The 19,676-nt window shown below is 43.0% G+C and overlaps 2 protein-coding genes across 5 annotated transcripts; both read right to left on the reverse strand.

Annotated features, from left to right (window-relative positions):
- Positions 1–3,732: 3,732 nt before the first annotated feature.
- On the reverse strand, positions 3,733–12,108 carry LOC134421131 (leukocyte elastase inhibitor-like). 3 transcript variants are annotated; one of them, XM_063161625.1, is made up of 7 exons: positions 12,003–12,108; positions 10,495–10,670; positions 8,458–8,595; positions 7,550–7,667; positions 6,798–6,940; positions 5,950–6,117; positions 3,733–5,222 (listed from the first exon to the last, which is right to left on the reverse strand). In XM_063161625.1, exons 2-7 carry the CDS (start codon positions 10,660–10,662, stop codon positions 4,821–4,823), a joined length of 1,137 nt encoding a protein of 378 aa, XP_063017695.1. In that variant the 5' UTR covers positions 10,663–10,670; positions 12,003–12,108; the 3' UTR covers positions 3,733–4,820. The 3 variants fall into 3 exon arrangements, with proteins under 3 accessions (XP_063017695.1, XP_063017712.1, XP_063017703.1); XM_063161642.1 differs by lacking the exon at positions 12,003–12,108 and adding an exon at positions 11,795–11,816; XM_063161633.1 differs by lacking the exon at positions 12,003–12,108 and adding an exon at positions 11,707–11,790.
- Positions 12,109–13,655: 1,547 nt separating this feature from the next.
- On the reverse strand, positions 13,656–19,415 carry LOC134421146 (serpin B6-like). Of its 2 annotated transcripts, none has more exons than XM_063161664.1 (8): positions 19,057–19,415; positions 18,637–18,726; positions 18,050–18,227; positions 17,036–17,173; positions 16,353–16,470; positions 15,980–16,122; positions 14,794–14,961; positions 13,656–14,121 (listed from the first exon to the last, which is right to left on the reverse strand). In XM_063161664.1, the coding sequence occupies exons 3-8, from the start codon at positions 18,215–18,217 to the stop codon at positions 13,720–13,722; spliced, it is 1,137 nt and encodes a 378-aa protein (XP_063017734.1). In that variant the 5' UTR covers positions 18,218–18,227; positions 18,637–18,726; positions 19,057–19,415; the 3' UTR covers positions 13,656–13,719. The 2 variants fall into 2 exon arrangements, with proteins under 2 accessions (XP_063017734.1, XP_063017725.1); XM_063161655.1 differs by having other exon boundaries at positions 18,618–18,726.
- Between the last annotated feature and the right edge of the window lie 261 nt (positions 19,416–19,676).

A 19,676-nucleotide genomic window follows, 5' to 3' on the forward strand; every position in this document is an offset into this window, starting at 1 on the left:
GGTCCTCCAAAATGCCTTTGGAGGAATAAACAAGGTGTGGTCTTTTCTGTGCTGAACCAGCATGTGCTCACCTTCAGAGGGCAGCACAGGTTGGCAAAGGATTCAGATGTGGTGCTTCATTCCTCAGCCTCCAATGGAGGCAGAAGTCGTGTCCCTCAGGGCAGATCCATCAGACAGTGCTGTTTAATTGGCTACCAAAATGTTGGTAACAAGAAGTTAATGTTTCAAAGCCATTGTGTTGCATGGCTGCTCTTCAAGCCAAGGATTATTTACCTTTTCCCTTCCTCCCTGTGGTAATTAGCAGCACTGGAGAGTGGCTGCTTCCTGCTCTCTCCGCGTTGCTGATGTACATCTCTTTTATATCCCCTTATGGAGGATCATCTCCTCTCTTTGAAGAACTCCACACTCCATTAGAAAGTCCATCAGGACCAGATGTACTCAGAGGTGAACATTTCCCATCCCGCCAAAACAGACCCAAGGCAAAAACATTCCTTTCTGCTCTCGGCAATTTATGCAGTCTCCATATGGGATTGAAAATGCTGCTTTCATAAGCCAGTCTAGTGAAACTGCTTCAAAAGCACAAGATGAAAGAATGAAATTAAAATATCACAGAACAAATTTTCTTTTTTGTTTTCTGGCTTTTGACTACCTGAAGTTTACCCTGAGAAGCTTGCTGAAGGGCAAAAATGGATATGAATTATATGCTGATATAGTGGTGCATTTATTTACTCTTCAGAGTGTAGAGCTTTAAGGAAATGCCAAACATTGCAGTGTCACTAGAAAATTTGGATTCCATCAGGCAACAGTTGCTTCTGCTGTAAGGAACACCATCAAAATCCACCATGCCATGGTCTCTTTTTCTCTCACGTAAGTTGTGCCACTAAGAAATAATGTAGGTCATGAGAAAGGCCATGCTGTAGCCATTCCATGTTGGGGAATTCAGTACTCTGAGAAACAAATTGTACTGATATAAGTTGTTTCTTCCAGTAGTAACATGCTCATGTGAGAGATATGGATAATCGTGACAGAAATATCAATTAAATAATTCCCCAAATTAGTTCCATTGCAAGATTTTTTTAGAAAATTACCTAATGAATATTGTTTCCAGCATTTAGCTTGTTTGACTCTCACAGATAAAAATTTGGATGATACAGCTGGCAAGGAGTTGTTTTATACTAAATATTTATCTGAAATCATTACTTAAATTTTATTTTTCTTGTCCTGTTTTCTCTGCACAAAAAGTCGAAACCCTCAGTTTAACCTCTGGACTGCATTTTTTTCCCTTTTCTGTGAGCATTTTCTCTCATGTTGAGAGAAAAGCACTTGACCAAAATGACTGCATACCATTCTCCATGAAATTACTTTAAAATGTAAGTGTTTATACAAGCTGGTTGTTTGAATTCCCATGTATCCTGAAGATACATTTTCTGGCTGCTGTGATGAGTTCATTATCTGAATTGCCAGCAGCTACCCTGCATGTTCAGCATGTTTCCAGACAGGATGTGCTCTCCAGGATTTTGGCTGTGGTTTTTGTCTTCTTTTGTTGCTAAGTAGTCTGGGGTTGCGTAGGCCTCTTAATGAATGCTATGCTAATAGCCTGCATTTAGATGGTACCACAAGATAATGGGACAGAACTCACGGTTCACTACAGTAAAAAAAAACACAAAAACAAATAAAGGAAACCCAAACCAAAAGTGAGGTTCTGATTTCAATTGTACCTTTTTATCTCAGTAGGTGCAAGACAAATGAACTGGTCTTATTTGTGTACTAAACCATAGTACAATCAAATCAACTCAACCATCTATCTCCAAGACTTGATCAGGTTTATGAACTTTACAAGGATTTTGGTCATACGTAGACGTGTACAAACATTTAACAGCAAAAGTATAGCTACACATGCTCTGAATTAACTCATCTGTGTAAATTTATCATGTAAATTTATCTGTACTATAAAGTGACGTAAAATGCAGAGATAACTGTCTTCCTTATCCACACTATGGTATGTACTTCCTAGGATGAGCAATTTCAACTGTATGAATCAGACAAAAAGCAGACAGACAATTTGCGGTGGGTGGTGGTGGTTTTTCTGTTTAAATGACAAAACCAAAAAGCTTTCCTAGGAAGTCTGTTAGCAGAAGTACAAAGTCTGGATTACTCATCAAAGCACGGTGAACAAATGTTTCTCAGAGTTTTGTCTTGTTATATAAAGGCTGGTCTGCTTGGGAGAGGCCAAATTGGAGGGGCAAATCCAGCTACTGTAATCCTCTATTTCACTGGAAGAAACTCACATGTTGTCTATCAAACCAGCAGCCTGTTGCATATTGGTTTTGAACAGGGTACCCAAGTACTCAAGAATTTGGCAATACCCTCCTACGAAGTTTAACTGCAGGCAGGCTGACTTTTAATGTTGCATTCCTAAGGGTAATATAAACCAAAGATTTTGCAAGCAGAATTTTTTTAATGTGGTGCATGTGGATTTATGAATGCTGCTTTGCTAAGACTAAGTTCCTGATTTTATATTGAGACGTCTGATGTTTCAGTCTCTCATCTTGTATCTCTTTAACTCATTAAAATTACATTTTCTACCATTTTACTCAGTTAAAACATCTTCTCAAAATTACCCTGCTGTGAACTTAGTGAGGCCTGTGTTCAATCAGTAGTTCTACAAACAAAATCCTTCTCAAGAGGATAGTTGAAGCAGCGTATTTTTATTTAGAAATGTGAATACAGATAGCATGCCAGTTTTCTCTGTTGGAGTCAGCCCTTGTCAGTCATTTGTTCTGACAAGAGCACAGGAAAAAAAACCATGGAGTATTAAGGAAAAACACAACTGTCTTATTGTGGAACATAAATTATGGGAGGGGAATATTGGCCAGTAGGGTTGCTGGGTTTTTTGAAATGTTCTAGTGTGAAGCTGATTTTGAGATTCTTATTGCTGAGATTTTGTTTTGTGCACCCTGTCTGTAGAAAACCAAACTTGTCTCATTGTAATTGAGTTACAGTTCAGTTACTGAATGCTGATACCAACACAATAAATACAGACAGACATCAGTCTCCTCATAAAGCTGATTTGTACTATTATGTGAGGTTTTATCTTTCTTCTGAATTGCTGCCCTAAAAGCCTTCAGTCATGTATCTTGCCTTGACTGAGTTTGTGCAAATAAAGATAAGAATGTAATTAAAATAGAGTTTTTGAGCCTTGCTTTGGCAAACCCCATCTACAGCAGCACCAGCTTTTTTTGCTAAAATGCTGAAACAAAGCCCAGAAACTCAGAACAAACACAATATCAAAGTGTTCCAAACTTTTGCATGGGTTTTGTGCTAGTACTTTTAGTTTGCAAGGCATTGGGTTTTCGAAGCACTGGGTGCAGGGAGTATTGCATTCACAACTGCAGACTGCAATACACACTCTCCTCTGCAAACCTACCACAGCCTTTGCAACCAGGTATTGCAGACCAAGATCTTGTGCCATTTCATAAAACCATGACTCTCCCTGTTCCCTGTGGGGGTGAGCAGCTCAGCTTACACTTCCAGGGAAAGCTGCTGGTTCATGCAATCATCTCTTCCGTTGATTAAGTTGGTATTCAGTATTTTCACCTACTCTGAACGACTTCAGACAGCCAGTTGCACCTCTTGTGCCAGTGGTTTTCCGTGGCTCTACTCTTCACACAGTTATTTTGGCACTCTGAAATACTAAATTGCATGCAAAAAAAATGCCATTTTGAACAAAAGTTTAGGTTAAAGACTTTTATTTGTTGCTTAAAGACAAGATTAAAATACAGTTTGCAATTATATAAATTATGTGCCCCATTCAGAGCTTAGGTTGTACAGGTAAATGTTACAGTACCAAAGATACAAGAAAATAGCCTCCAAAAGTAAACACAGAACATAACAGTATGTAACTGGCTACCAGGAATAAGGCTGTGGTACAGTAACAGAGGTTTCTGCATAAAGAGGTAGTGGAAGTCAGCTCAGTAAATGCAGAATCATTGTACATAAAGAGAAACATCAGGTATTTCTTGCAGATCCTCCTCTGGGAAACTGAAGTATCTTTTGGGAATGACAGAGGTACTGGCCGGAATCTAATGTCATATTGGCAGCTTCTCAACTTTCAAAAAGGCACCTAAAATCTCTAATCCCTGAAACATTTTAACATTTAATTGAAATTTTAAAAATTCTCTTTAACTATGTCACCTAAAGTCTTACTCATTTTTTCATTCTCATTCAAAAGCTGTGTTGCAATTTTTCTGGCTACTAGCTTCAAGGGGTTACTTTTGTTTAAATAGCTTAATCCATTCTCTATTAATAGACCTCTCTAAACAATTGTTATCTGACCTTCTATTTCATGACAGAACTGGTTATACCCAGCTGTTTGAGACATGCCTTTTGGTGCCCAGAACAATTTTATTACAGTAGTTTTGTAAAGAAAGGTTTTAGTGAAGGGATAGCTCTGCAAGAACAACCTAGTATTTATGCATAAGGAGTGACTGGATTATTAAGGAGTGACTGTGCATCGCAGTGGGGAGCTGTAGACACACAAAAACCCATGTGAGGATGCAAAAGGCCAATACTGTGCTTTGAGAAATATGCATTTCTTCCAAGAAAATTTATTTCTACTCCAAGATTTTCCTTGTTCAATTAAAGATGATGTGAATCTCAAGAAAGAAAAATAAATACTCCTCATTTTCTCTGGGGCTGTTTAAATGGAAGGGCAGAATCTCAGTCAAATTACTAGGAACTCACAACAGGAGGATTAACTTGTTCAGGAACAAAACTTTCATTAACAACAGCAGGAACTGCTGCAAATGCTAAGTTTTCTTTTATGGGGAAGCATATCTGCCCAAGAAAAGTATGCTCTGTGTTGGGTTGTGGCGAATAAAGAAAAGGAAAGGATGGTCAGCGTTGAAATCCTCTTCTATGACCATGCAGAGCATAGCAATGCCAGCAGTGGCAGCTGCAGCTTCCGTGCCTTCCTCATTCACTTCCACAAAAGCCTTGTGGACAACTGCAGAGAGGAAGAGGTCACGTGCCCCTGACATTCCCGACAGGTCAGCCTTGCCACTGTCAAATACATCCAGCAGGCCCATAGCAGCTAAATCTGATTTAAGGTCATAGCTTTCCTCCAGCTTAAACTTTGGCAAACGCACGTGAACATCAGCGGAATACAGATGCTCTGGACGCGTCCATTCCTGGAGCTTCTCTAAGGTAAGCTGCTTTTCCATCTAGAATTAAAAGGACAGAGAGCATTACTTATCACCAGTGTAGTATTTCATTTTCAGTAACATTTATGAGGCTTTATTTATAGAATATTATACGAGGGTAAAGCAGCTATGCAAAAATGAACATATGCATATCTTTGATAGCCAAATAGAGATTAAACAAATACTATTTAAATTAGGTGGAGTCAGTGCAGTTTTTACTTTACAAAGTAAGGCAGATATTTGCTTCTTGCTGCAGTGTACAGAAGGGAAAATCATGCACTGATAGCAAGCCAATCTTCTTACTGTTTCATCTAACTAAATGGAATTACCTAATTAAAAACACATAACAAAAATCATAATCAGAAAGCTCAAAGAAGCTGGTCATTTAATGGAAAACAGTCTCACTACTTTATGGTTAAGAAAAGGAAGACTTTCAAAGCTACTGAAAGACAGTCATTAAAAACAAACGAACGAGGCAAGGTAATTCTCACAGTTAACTCTGTTTTCAATCTCCATCATAGTTCATTCAGTTCAGCAGAGGACACATGAACACAAGCTACGAAATTAGAACACAACCTCTCTTCCTGATGCAGTACATCCATTTATTCTTTATTGCTGTACTAGTAGAGAGTTGTCTAAAAATACACCAGATAGATCTGGTGCCCTGAGAACATGGTTCACCAAGGCTTTCATTTTGAATGGCCAAACTTAAAAATAATGAACAACTGCATTGGTTTAGATGGGTCACCTTCTGCAGCCCAGTGGAGTCCTCTTCAGTGTCATCAGGTAACAGGATGATCATACTAAGTTCTCTTCCATCATAAGGCAGCTCTAAAACACGGATCTTCTCTTCAGGGATGTATCCAAAATTAAATTTATTTTTCTGATACATCATTTTTACTGTCCTTCTTTCATTCTGAATGGATAAAAGGCACCAAAAGTAACAGTTAAGGAAATACTCATTAAAAGAACCAACAGAAGACAAGTAAGTTAAAACTGCACTTATGTAAACACTTATCCTCCTTTATAGAACTTTCTTCAAACTTGTGACTGCCTGTTTAATATTGATTTCTTCTGAAGAAATAATGAGTTTGTATTATATTGGTTCTCCTCTGGCTTCTACAGCACAATCCTCCCAGAAAACGAAACAGTTTCTTCAGACTGTTGTATGAAAATGTCAAGCCAACAAAGATCAACTCTGTTTAGCATAAAGCAAATGACTGCATACAGTAACTTGTAAAGCTGTTAACATAAGAATATAGAACAAGAAGATGGGGCTTAATCAAAATGTCCTGTCATTTTAAGACTGCTGACCTATCATCACAGACAGTTCATAGCTGCTGATCTGCTGCAGACAGAAACCCTGCTAGGTCCTAAACCACTGGTGAGAATTGTCTCTAACACTTTTCTGGTAAGTCAGACAACAAATAGCTTGCTGAATATGGAAAAATACTAAAACCCATAAAATATAATTTAAATATTAATAAATTACTTTGTATTTTTAAAGTATTTCATTTGCAAGCAATGCTTCACATGACCACCTATATTATTAGACCTTTTCATTAGATATGTCCTACCAACACGTATCTGTATTACCTTATTTAATCGAAATGGTGCATCAGTGGTGTCAGCTTCTTGAAATTTCTCTGCCCAGTTTGCTTTGAAATAAATAGCATTCACCAGTACCAGCTTGGTCATGCTATCAACTGAGCCTTCAGCCAGCAGATCGGGGATTTTGCCTTCAGAGGCAGCAGAAAATAGGGTCACAACAGAAGCATGGAATAAGTTGATGGCATATAAAATATACATTGAGAAACTGATGCCATAGAAATACTACAAATATAAAACCAATCCTGTAAAAATGTGTATTTCAGTACCTGTCTCACTACTTCACCATACTTTTTCTTAACACACACTACTATAGCTTTTGATATACAGTGATTTGATGAAAATGTAATATTGTTAGTCTAAACTGTCACATGCAACTCATCTACTCCTCATACAAGAGCTACAGAATGCCCACATTAAGGAATACTGAATTTAGAAATACATATACAATATATATATGTGGATCAAGACAGACTAAGACAAATTCTCCAGTTCATGTGTACATCTCCATGTTTAGCCATCTCTCCTGCATTCATGGCCTGAACACAAAAACAGAATGGAAAACTCTCAGGACTTATGGAACTGTTAAATGTCTTGCTTATGTAATTCCTGGTTCTGTCCATGCATCAAATGAGCGTCCCAGGGCAGAATTAAACTGTTTGAAAGTCAGCACAGAATAAAGCTCATTCCTTCTCCCAGTACATCAAACCCTGCCAGTTATTAACAAAAAATGAATTTACCTTCCGTTTTCTCCTCAACCCACTGATTAATTTCTTTCCTGGCTTTATCACAAGCCTGAAGAAAATCAACTGTTGCCAAGTCAGCTCCATATAATTTCCGTGTATTAGTCAGGAAATCCTAGATTTTGAAACGATAAGAATAGCTTTCACTGCATGCAGATAAGAAAACATCTAATTACTAGGTAGATAAGGTGTGCTCAGATTGTCACCAACTCTGAGGTGGGGTTCTAACAGTGTGTTGCTTGGGGGAATTCTGAAGTTAACAGGTTTTTTTCCCACTCTTAGAACAAGCCTCATAGTACACCAGCCATGTCTAGAGCTGATGTGGTGCTCACTACAGGTGTTGCAATATTTACCTATCATTGTCCTGAAACAGGCTCAAGCACAGCTGGGATAAAACAAAACTTTCCAAAACAGCTGAAGAAGGACAAAAATATCACACAAAGTTGTAATTCACTAGCAAAGAGCCATGTTGTTAAACCATATTGGAGATCTCCTCCCAAATAAATAGTGTTTTCAAAATGATGGAAGTTATGTGGTACTACTCCGATGAAAATCCTAAAAAGCTGATTGCAACAGTAACAGAACTGGCTGCAACCTAAAAAGGTGGTTGCAACAGAGTGGGATGTCATGACAGTTACTGTAAACTAAGAACATAGACCAGTGATTCTTCTCTTGAGGACAAGAACAGCAGAAGTGAACAGGAACAGAAAAGGGTTTGCTGTGTTACACCTTCAGGTGAGAGGCACACAGCTATGGAAATGCACACAGCAAGTATTAAGCACTTTTGTCAACTTCCCAGAAAAATTTAGAAATAGGCTTGGAAATAGTTCTACTTCATAAATACTCAAGTAGCTGCACTTTCCCCCCAGATCCCAGCATGTGCCATCCTGATGTGCACCACGTACCTGCAGAAAGCTGTAGGACTTCTCTCCAAAGAGCCGACTGGCCAGCCGTAAGAGATAGGGAGCATTGCTTCTGTTTATCTCCGCTGTCAGAGCCTGGAATCCTGAATGAACATCTTCAACTTTGTCAAGGTGAAGCGTCTGAAATAAAAAGTAGTGAACTAGCTGCTGTTAATACTGTCTTAAAAGAACATACTGTGAATCTATAGGATAGGCCTGATGCAGCAGGGTAGGATCCAGTAGGTAGGCTGAAGAAAGAGAAAATAAAAGCTGGAAGCTGTGAAGAGACTTCTGTAAATCTCAAAGAATGAGTCAAACTGTCCCTCGGTGCTATGCTGAAAATGTCAGCCACTTGTATTGTGATCCTGGTTTATACACAGTCAGAGCTCAAGCTCTTGATCACAACCCCAAGTCCTGTCTGCATTTCTGTGGGCCTCTCCTCTGCGGGCTCAAGAACTTGTTCCCAGGTGAGGAATCAAAAAGAGAGATGATGCCATGGAGACTCTTGCTTTCTCGATTCCCCCTTTGGCTCAAGGAGATGTGGGGTTGTATATTTTCATAATATACACAAGTGAGGTATTAAGAAAACTTAGAGCAATTATCTTTTATAATTTTTTGAAAATGTAACTTCATAAATACATATACATCTCATATATACCTTTATATATATGGCATATATATATATATGCATACCTCCTCTTCCAGAGGCAAGCTGACTGGCCAGGGCTTGAAGATATGAGAGCAGAAGCTGCCAGACCTCATGGACAGGGATGGCTACACCAAAGCAGGGAAATTAATATTCAAATTTAACCCATGTGTTTGTTTCCCAGGAGTGATTGGAATCAAAGGAAAGCCTTCTCTCTCTCACTGGGTTTTTGGTCAGGCTTTGCCAACCACCTCAGTACAAGCTGTGCTGTATAGGTGCATGGCTGAGCAAGAACAACAGAGGCAACCTTACAAAAGAATTATGATCCCGGAAATAAATTTTTCTGTCCCTGCAAACAGCCCTTGACAATCGCTAATCGCTCCCTCTTTAATTAGCACTGGGTTCATAAGTGAAGTATTGTGGTACAGAAACATGCCCTGTTGAGGATGACTGGGCTGAAAGACATTTATATTCCCCCCAAGTTCCTTTCGCATGATTTGTGCTGTCAGTAGGTTTATCCTAGGTGGGGCTGTCAGTCTGATTACATGAAATATGTTCAAAGTCTGTTTGAACAAGTAGTGGGGAAGTAATTCTATTGAGTAAGCCCAGCAACTCAACAGTATAAAACAGGGCCTCCTAAAGTCCAGAATACAAAGGTGAAATTATTCATAGGCAAATGCATGAGGATGACTGCAATGAGGAGACTCCCACACCTTTCTGCAGGCGTAACCAGGGTGCAAAAATAACAGTGACTGAGTCCCTTCCATGACAGAGGTTTCAGGAGAAACTGGCATATGCCTATGTGCACCATTTTTGCAATTTTTAAGGTTTTTTAAACTATCCTACCTACCCTAAAGCTATGGTAAGGATAACCAGGGAGACTTAGCTCCTTTGAGATATCTGAGTGCCTGTTAGTGAGAGACTGATGCTTAGCATCACCAAGTATCATCATAGCTTTAGATATAAAATTATAGAATGCTACTGTGTTTTTTACAAAAACACACAGAATTATTGAAATTGAACATACCATTGGTGATCTTGTGTTGTAAAGTAATAGTCTGTCAAAATGTCTCATGAAAACTCATAGATCCCTGCTGCTGGAAATTATGATAAATTTAAAAGGAGACTGACTAATGTAATTAGTCTCTTCTGTCAAGAATTAACTACTGAAATTAAATTAACAACAAGGGCAGTAGAAAATAGAGACAGAGGGCTCTGGAGCAGGGTAGGCAGAGGGTAACTAGCTGCATAGTCTGAGGAAAACTGAGTGTGCATGACAGAAATCTTGTCCTGAACAAACAAAAACACCCTCATTTCATCTTCTCTCCTCTAAAACACAATCCTTTTTAATGTAAATAAAATAAAAAAATTAATGACCATTTTATTTTACTAACCTTCAACACCTGGGCTTCTGTATTACCTTTGGCCCCCAAAAGGATCATGGCCAGAGCAGCAGAGATACTGACAGGAGAAAAGAAGACATTTCCTGTTGGGTTGGCCTCACTAAATCTTCTGAGCAGGTCAAGTGCAAATCTGCTGTTGGCAATGGACAGGTTCTCCATGGTTATAGCTGAAAAATAAAACAGCTGATAAGGACCCTGGGAAACATTCTTCAAACACCTTGCCTAACCTTGTGTGACTCACAGAGTAAAGACTGAATTGAACTGGATGCAGCTGCTTACAGAAACAGCAAGAATATCGTCGTCAGTGTACCTTATTCTTAAATAAAAAATCAGTCACATTGAAAAAGCAGGGGATTTTTCCCATGTTAATTGTGTGTTCCGACCTTCCTTTACATACCAACTTCATAGACATTACTTCTAAAAAATTCCTTTCATGCAGATCTGAAATTGAAAGTATATGTGCTGGTAGGGTTGCAAAAACCCCTCAGCCTCACAGACCCAGCACAGGCCAGGGCTCTCCCTCCTGCAGCATTCCCTTTGCTCCTCTATAACGCACAGAGGACATTCAAAGTATCTGCTCAGGAACGTGCAGACACCTCTCAGTGACCCGCCTGCCTTCATGCCACAAATCCATGTCCCTGAGCGGTGCCAACCCTGCCAAAGGCTTCCGTGCACGCTTTCAGCAATGGAGAGCAGAGCACCGCCGTCCCCTGCGCTGCCGGGATCACGGAGCTGCCTGCCCGCCGCCTCCAGTACCACCGGGGCTGGGCGGCCCCAGGGGCTCGGGCAGGGAGCCCGGGTGCCGGGCTGCAGGTGACCTGAGGGGACCCGAGCGATGCACACAACAGGCGCAGCGGCAGGGCCGGCTCTGAGCAGCGATGGGAGATGCTGGGGAGCAGGCTGAAAGGCGCAAGGGCCGCGTCAGGCACCAAACCCCAGCCAAGGGCCAGCGGCGGCACCGCTGGATGCTGCTCCAGCTTCCTGCCCGCCCAGCTCAGAGCCCGGCTGCTCTGTGCTCGCTCGCAGCCCGAGCCCCGGTTTGTTTCTTCCTCTCCTCCGGACGCAACTGCGTGGAGGAGTTTACACTAAAATTTGGATGTTTCCTGCACAGACTTTCTACAGCAACTGCAAATCATCACTATCGGCTTCCTCCATGCCAGACAGATAAACATTGTCTGGCAGGCAGCTTTGCGACGTACTTACCGAGCTGTAGGATAAAGACAGACCACCGACACCCCTAAAAACACCCAGCCCCGAGCCCCCAGGCGTACTTTCACTTTCGCTTGCCCACCCCTCACTGCGCACGCCTTCCCCCACCCAGCTGTCCGACAGTGCCCACCGCGCTGCCCGAGAGGCGCCCCCCGCCCCGCGCAGACCCCGCCCGCCGAGGCGGACAGGAAACATTTCCCCTTCTCGTCCCGTTCCCGTCCCTTTCCCGTGGCAGGGCGGAGGCAGCCCCGCGGAGCCCCAGCGCAGCCCAGCGCCGCCTGGCCGCCTACCTGCCGGGCAGCGCGGAGCGGGCTGCGATGGGACGGGACGGGCCGGGATGGATCGGAAGGAGCCGAGCGGCGCAGTGGCAGCGCAGCGGTGACAGCGCAGCGGTGACACCGCGGGGACCCCGCCGGGGCGGGGAGAGAGGGCGGGGCGGGCCGGCAGGTGTCACCCCGCGGCCGCTCCCGCCCGGGTGTCCCCGATCCTCCGGCGGAGAGAAGAGGCAGCTTCGGGAGAGGGATTGACCAACAACCCCCACCCTGCGCCAGCGGTAAGAGATCCAGGTGTTTTAGAGCCATGGGGAAAGCTCACCTCTGCTGCCCAGGGAGGCTCCTCTCTGCCTTACCATCCCCTGTCTCTCTTTACACTCATTTTTATAAAGTTACTTCACTTTTTTCTTTTTTCTTTTCAATTTCAAAGAAAGTAACTGCATTGGGGAGATTTCTGTGGTTTATCACGATCTTTGTTCTCCATCAGTAGTTGGGACATCCCCAACTATACTGCCCATATTGGCTTCAGGTGCACAGCCCTTCAACTGCAGTGTATGGCATGTGTCCCGGTGACAAAAGTGTTGGGTCTCATCCCTCTCCCCTGCACATAATGCTTTTGTTTGCTTCACCTGAGACAGCTGGGTTGCTGTGCATTGAATAAAGGATAGGCCCATCTAGCACCTTTTGGATAATGACCACCAAGCCTTGACGTCAACCTATGCAAAAAAACAAGAAGCAGCAATGCAGTGCTGGCCAGAAAAAAAATTGTTATCTAGGGAACCCCTTGGTATCCTTTGAAATACCTTGAAATCCTTTCAAGGCCAACCACTAATTCATGGCAAGCCAAGTAAGCACCTTGTGTTTCATTATCCAGAAAAAATCTTCTGTTTTAGAAAAGAATTCCAAACAAGCTACATAGAAGTGAGTATTACAAGAAATAATTTTCAGAAAAATGGTTTAAAAATGCACTGTTAATACCAGCAAAAAGAAACAGACATCTGCAGCACTTAGAGTTCTTGCACTATTTCAAAAAAAAGAACGTGCATAAAACATCCATGTGTCACAAATGCTGTTTCAGCTTTGTCTTTGGTATTCCACAGTTAGAGTACATTCTTGTTAAAGGACTAGAACCAGGTGAACGGTAAAAAAAATCTCCTGTGGTGATGGTTCTCACCATAAACACCCTCTAAGGACATCTGCTGCAAAATTGTTCTTTACTAAGTGCTGGTCCAGTTGTTGGCCAAAACCACACATCTACACAAGAAACTCAGCTAGAACCTGGAACAGGCTGCCAAAAACTCCTTTCAGCTCCAGGCAATGCACCAAGGCACTAAATTGATGAGTCTAGAAGATAAAAGTGGAGGGCAGCTACAAATGTGCTCCAGCCTTGTCACAAGCAAACGTAACTTCACTCCCATGGGCTCTCACTGCCTGACTCTCCCTCCTGGGTATCAAAAGTGAACTCAAGCACAGAAAAAGCGCTCACAGAGCAAGTGGGATGGTTCTTGTGTCAGCAAGAACCTGGAGAACTCAGCACACAGGTACAGGAGGGGTTGGACATGGCACGTGCTCTGTTTGTCTAAGCAGCTCACTCATTCCTGCCAAAAGGAACATAAATAGCATGAAACTTCTGGCACAGCTGAAAGAGAAAATTAGTGCAAAAAGGAGTTGTTCTGTTCCAGGGAAATATAAATTTATTCTGTGAGGGCACCTATGCTGCCAAGACATCTCCTCCTTAGGGACAGCAAAATCTGCCACAGAACAAAATGCTGCAAGTTTTGTTGTGCCGGATGAAGAAGAGGAAGGGATGATCAGCAATGAATTCTGGAATTCTCATTGCACAAAAATTCATGACCAGCCCAGTGACAGCAGCTGCTTCAGTGCCTTCTTCATTGACTTCCACAAAGGATTTGTGAATCACTTCAGAGAGCACCAGCTCATTACCAGGTGAGATTCCTGAAAAGTCTGCCTTCCCTGACTCAAATGCATCAGGCATTCCCATTCTTCTTAAAATAGGTTGCAGATCATAATCTTCTTCCAGTTTAAATCTGGGTAAATACACCTCCACCTCTGTAGATTTCATCATTTCAGGGCTGATCCAACCCATCAGCATCTCATATGTAAGTTCTCTTTCCAGCTGAAGAAAAAACCGAAATTTACTTAATTACAGTGAGAACAGAGTCAATATTACATAGCCAAAGTAGTGATTTCTGTGTGTTTACTCACATAGCACATAACATGCATCTTTCTTTTACTGTGGATTAAGCATGAAGACTGTGGAGGTTTTAATTTTTGATTCGGGAATAAATGACTCAAGAAGCCTTGGTAATAAACTCCTGGTCCAGAGTTCCAAAGAGCCCAAACTCGTATCCTACCCTCAGCACAAAGGAGATCCTGCCCTTTCCTCTGAGCCTCTTGCCAGCCAGTGAGCCACACACCACCTGCCAGCTGCTCAGCACACAACACCTACAGGACAAGCCACAGCACTTCCAAAGAGCCCACCCAACATCCCCTCTCCACATTCCATCATCACCACACTGTGCCTTCCCCACAACCACAGCTGACCTCTGCCCCTGAGCAGGGCCAGCTCTGCTTCCAGAGCCTCTGCCCAAGGGAGCAGCACACAGCCTGAGCAGCACTGACATGGCAGGGGCTGTCCCTTTGGGGACAGCCAGGAGAGGGACATTTCTGCTGGCCTGGAGCACCAGGGACACAATTGCGCTGGAACTCAACTGCAGGTCTCTGTGCAATTCAGACTTTCTTCCCTGGAAGGATTCAGCCTCTCTTTGCACTCAGCTCAACTACTTACTCTTTCCAAGCCTGTGGAGCCATCCTGGATTGCATCAGGGAGCAGGATGATCATGCTCAGCTCATTTCCCACATAGGGCAGCTCCAGGATTTTGGTCTGGAAGTCCCCAACGTAGGTCATGTTGAAAGTTGCCTCCTTGAACATCATCTGCACAGGTTTGGTCTCTTTCTAGAAATCAAGAGATGCCAACAGTTAGTGCTGAGCTTCTCTGCTGCTCTCACACTACATAGCAGGCAGCAAGTCACTCATGATGGCCTTTTAGGATTTGACCAAAGGGAACTGATCACACACCACAGAGGGCAGCCCTACCACTGCCTTTTGGAGAGCATGAGGTGCATACAGTGCATGATATTCCACCACAACTCAAAAGCAGATTATTCATCAGCCCTATATCCTTTTGGTGATGCATCTTGAAAGCTGGTTCTAAGCTTGCACAGCAGAAGGGAACAGAAAATGCAACAGTGTCTCTGCATACTCCTGCCAGCTTGTTCAACACATTCCTATAGGAAGAGACCAAGGTGGCAGGAGCCTAGTCATTCCAGCAGTCTCTGAAATGCTGTTGGAAGTACTCTTGGTGTAAGCAGCAACATTCCCTTATTTAGAAGTTATATCAGCACTTTCAAATATTCCTGGATTCATTTCACCACTGCAGGGAGGGACAGTTTCCAGACAGGCAGGAGATCTTCCATTTTCCACAATGGCTGCTTCAAGCAGCTGAGTTAAGGAAGGCACATTACCAGGTCTTGTTCGTGACTCCTGGAGGCCAATCCAGGGCTGCAAGGAATCCTGAGGGGCAGCCACGGCCTGCCCATGCCAGGGGCCACGTCCTCCTCAGGAGCAATTCTAAAAAGAAGACTGCAGAGCAGGTCTTCAAAGTAAATTTGTTTTCCATTTCACATGGATTGGCTCAGGGGCAGGAATGCAGCAAGGAAGCTCTGACTGAAGAAGACTGAAATTCGCAAACTTTCACATCTCACTTTGTGCTATATCAGAAGTTCTAGTAATGGTGTGAAAGTTGAGAGAAACTCAGCAAAGAGAGACCTCCAGGGAAAGGGAGGGGGAATAAGGAATCTCACACAGCCTATGCAAGGGAACCCTGATTGAAAGATGTCATTTCTTCTTAAAGGTGGTTATTTCAGACAACATCCACCTAACAGGGCACTGTCAGCATTTTAGCCCATCATACCTTATTAATGTGGAATGGCCACTCTCTGGTACTCTGTTTGTTGAACTGCTCTTTCCAGTTGCCTTTGAAATAGATGGCATTCACCAACACAAGCCTGGTCAGGGAATTAAGAGTCCCCTCTGCCAATAGGTTCTGAATTTTACCTTTAAGACACAAAGAAAAAAACACACATTAATTAAAAGGTTGACATGGATCTAATTATTCTCCAAGATAGTATCATGTCTCCATTTTATACACAACAGAGAAGAGAATCATGTACCAGGTATATCAACAGCTCACTATTTGAGTAGTGTAAATTCACAATCCTATATCCTGAACTAGGTGTTTACCCACACAATGGCATCCATTAAACACAACTTGGAAAAGCACTCACCTTCAGTCCTTTCCTCCACCCAGACATTGATTTGTTTCCTGGAATCCTCCCAAGCATGCAGGAAGTCCATCTGTTCCAGGCCAGCATGGTAGGATTTCTGACTGGACTCTATAAATGACTAACAGGGACATTCACAACAGATTTTCAGCAAGAGATTTACTCTCCTTCAGACACAAGTGATTCTTGCATGCTCCAAGGAAATCAGCCAGCTTTCCTTCCCCAGCTTCATTTAGCTTAAACTTCTCACTGACAAGTTCCTTCTAGGATCTATACCACTTCTTTGAATTAGGAAATTTTATTAAATGGCTTATTCACCGCAGTACAGTTAATTTTTTTCCCTGTATCTGTTTTATGCTTCAGGTACATATGATTTTATAAGTTGGTTTATCAGAGTTTTGCTAGAAGATACATCAACCATTTGTCCCACAGCCAAAGAGAGGAATGGATCACAGAAGCCTCAAGTGTAGACACTGATGGACTTTACCCTGCTTTGCCATATTCAGAGCACGTGTTATTTAAAGGAGATAATCCACCAAGTTCAGACTCTGGCAGAATCTATTGCACTCCTGCATCTCAGCACAGAAACATTGGAAATCAAACCCCAAAGCCTGCCTTGACCTCCAGAGGATAGAGGCACTAACTACATTATGCTAAGACATGCCACGAATTTAATGGCTACTTACTGGAAGAAACTCCAAGGTCTTTTCTCCATAGAGCCGATTCGCATTTCTCAGGATGTATTTGGTGTTTGGATCATTAATTTCAGAGAGAAGGGACTGATACCCATTGTGAGCATCCTGGGCATTCTTCAGACAAAGCACCTGCACAAAGACAGCGTCTGCAGGGCTTGTACAAGTCATAAATTGGGGAGCAGGTGAATCGGGAGCCCTGATTTTCCTTCCCTCAAGGCAAGCACTACAGGATCACAGAATGGCCCAGTCTGGAAGGGACCTGTGGGGACAATCTGCTACAAAGCCCTGCCCAAGCAGGGACACCTAGAGCTGGAATCTCAGAATGTGTCCAGATGGATTTTGAGTATCTAAAACTATAGCAACAACATAGATTTCCTAGATATTTTTATAAAGTACATGGAAACATGATATGAGTTTACACTCCTCTCCTACTTTGCAATGGAAGCAAACATCCAAACCAACAGGACTGGTTCTGTACTTAATATTGTCACTTTCTACATAACAGACAAGTCAAGAGATATTTGCTACCTGAAGAACTTTTTAAAAAGAAATAAATCAAGATGCAGTTACTGTCTGAAATATAGACTGTGGGATTTTGAAAATATTTTATTGTGCTTGGCTCCATTTTCAGAATGTGTATCACATGATAATAAGCCCAAGAGAGCAAGGATAAGAAAATAATTTATGTAGCCACCTATTGGGCAATAAACACAATTCCCAGTACATTCTAATTACATTTTAAAGAACATCAGTCTGAAATATGACAGAAAAAAATCGCTCATATTAAATCCAGAAACTTCTTCATTATGTACTTAACAAAGCTCACATTAAAAAACCAAAGAAAACAGGTCCTCTTTGCACACACACCCCAGAGGAAGAGCTCTGCTCTCTCACACCACAGTGACAATCACAGTTTAGCACAAGTGCATGTCACAGACTGGAAGACACATCTCTTCCTCAAATGATCCCATCAAATGCAATCCAATCAACTTGATTTTGACCTACCTTACAAATCTGGGCTTCAGTACTACCTCTTGAACCCAGCAAAACCATGGACAAAGCAGAAGAAATACTAAATGGTGAAAAGAACACATTCTGCCCACTGTTCTTCTGACACAGTCTTCTTAAGAGGTCCACAGCAAAAGTGCTGTTTGCTGCACAGAGGCTTTCCATGCTTCCAAGCCTGGGACATCAAACACAGAACAACAATGATCAAATTTATTTGAATACAAATCAGTTATTTGTTATTTGTATACCTTCTACACTTCCCAGCATAAACTAGGCAGCAAAGGCTGGAAAATTATCGGCTCACTGGAGACTGATGTGGTGCCACAAGCACCTGAAATTGCATACTACAGATTTGAGTTACTTTATCAGTTTAGTGCCTGCTTCCAAATTTCAATCCCATACCTACACTTTTTGTGACTTCTTTTGAGGTGATCAGGCACAACAGCTTTTTGGTGAGGACATACAGAAGGAAGTTTCTCTTGACATCACATACCAAATAATTTCCATTTATTGGACCACCAGAGCCAAAGTTAGACATCAGAACAGCAGAATTACCAACTCTTACCTTCTCAAAGTCTGCAGACCTTCAGTGGTACCTGCAGCTTGCTTCTAGTGGGCACGCTGGATTTTAAACCTGCCAGCCAGGCTGGGAGAAGTCAGCAGAAGGACTTTGCCTAAAAGCAAGAAAACTTGCAAGAATTTCATTGTCACTAAAACATTCTTTACTGAAAAATAAGAAAAAGAAACCCCACAAACAAATCGATAAAAAGCACAAGAAGAAATCCCAAACAAACTGAAATCTCCAACAATACTAAGCAAATAGAAATCACATTAAGAAAGGATATTTGCTCCGCACAACTTCATTTATTGCTCCAACTTTATGGCATTAATATAAAAGAAAAATTCATTGCATTATAACTGGAAATTGGAAGGATTCGTGCTGGCAAATCCACGTTTAACCTCTTCTGACTGACACACCCCGCAGTCCCACACATTTCACTCACACAGCAGCTCTCCCCACACTTCTTGAAGCAGAACTGGCACATTTGCTGCTCCCTTTTATACCCGCCCAACTGGGGGGAGGAGTTTTCATCAGAATTTGGGGATTTCCTTCACTGCCCTCCCACAGCAATTCCTGATATCGCTGCCAGCTCTCTCCGGCAAACACGCAATCGGCACGGCAGCCCTGCAATGGTCTTTTAGCAAGCTCTGTGCTAAAAAAACCACCGGCACCTCCCGAGCCAACAGCTGAAGCAATGCCTCGGTGGCGCTTTCGCTTTCACTTCCCCTTCCCTGCACCGCCCGTGCGAGCCCCGCAGCCCTCGCAGCCCGAGAAGCGCCGCGCTTTCGGCAGCCCAGCAAACATCGCCGCCTCTGCCCCGACACCGCCCCGTTCCCGCAGGATGCCCCGCGGGCGGGGACAGCGCGGAGCCGCCCCGGGCCCCGCCCGCCCCGCGCAGCCCCAGCGCGGCCGAGGCCGCTGCGCCGCGTCCCTGCCCCTGCCCGGCCGGCGACAGCCGCGAGAGGAGACAGCGCCCGCCGGGCCGGGCCGGGCCGGGCCGGGCACAGCGAACCCCGCCGGGCCTGCCGGGAGCGCCTCTGTCACAGACAGCCCGACACGGAC

The sequence above is a fragment of the Melospiza melodia genome, chromosome 1 (genome assembly GCF_035770615.1).
Source record: "Melospiza melodia melodia isolate bMelMel2 chromosome 1, bMelMel2.pri, whole genome shotgun sequence".
Lineage (NCBI taxonomy): Eukaryota > Metazoa > Chordata > Aves > Passeriformes > Passerellidae > Melospiza > Melospiza melodia.

Bases quoted from the DNA above. Each gene is read 5' to 3' on its own strand.
- LOC134421131 (XM_063161625.1), bottom strand. From the start codon at position 10,662: ATGGAGAACCTGTCCATTGCCAACAGCAGATTTGCACTTGACCTGCTC. The intron at 8,596-10,494 runs GTTAGTAAAATA...TTTTTATTTCAG, and splicing joins CAGAAGCCCAGGTGTTGAAG to ACGCTTCACCTTGACAAAGT. The intron at 7,668-8,457 runs GTACGTGGTGCA...TTCAAAATCTAG, and splicing joins AGTCCTACAGCTTTCTGCAG to GATTTCCTGACTAATACACG.
- LOC134421146 (XM_063161664.1), bottom strand. From the start codon at position 18,217: ATGGAAAGCCTCTGTGCAGCAAACAGCACTTTTGCTGTGGACCTCTTA. The intron at 16,123-16,352 runs GTGAGTGCTTTT...TGTGTCTTAAAG, and splicing joins GGTGGAGGAAAGGACTGAAG to GTAAAATTCAGAACCTATTG. The intron at 14,962-15,979 runs GTATGATGGGCT...CTTGATTTCTAG, and splicing joins GGCCATTCCACATTAATAAG to AAAGAGACCAAACCTGTGCA.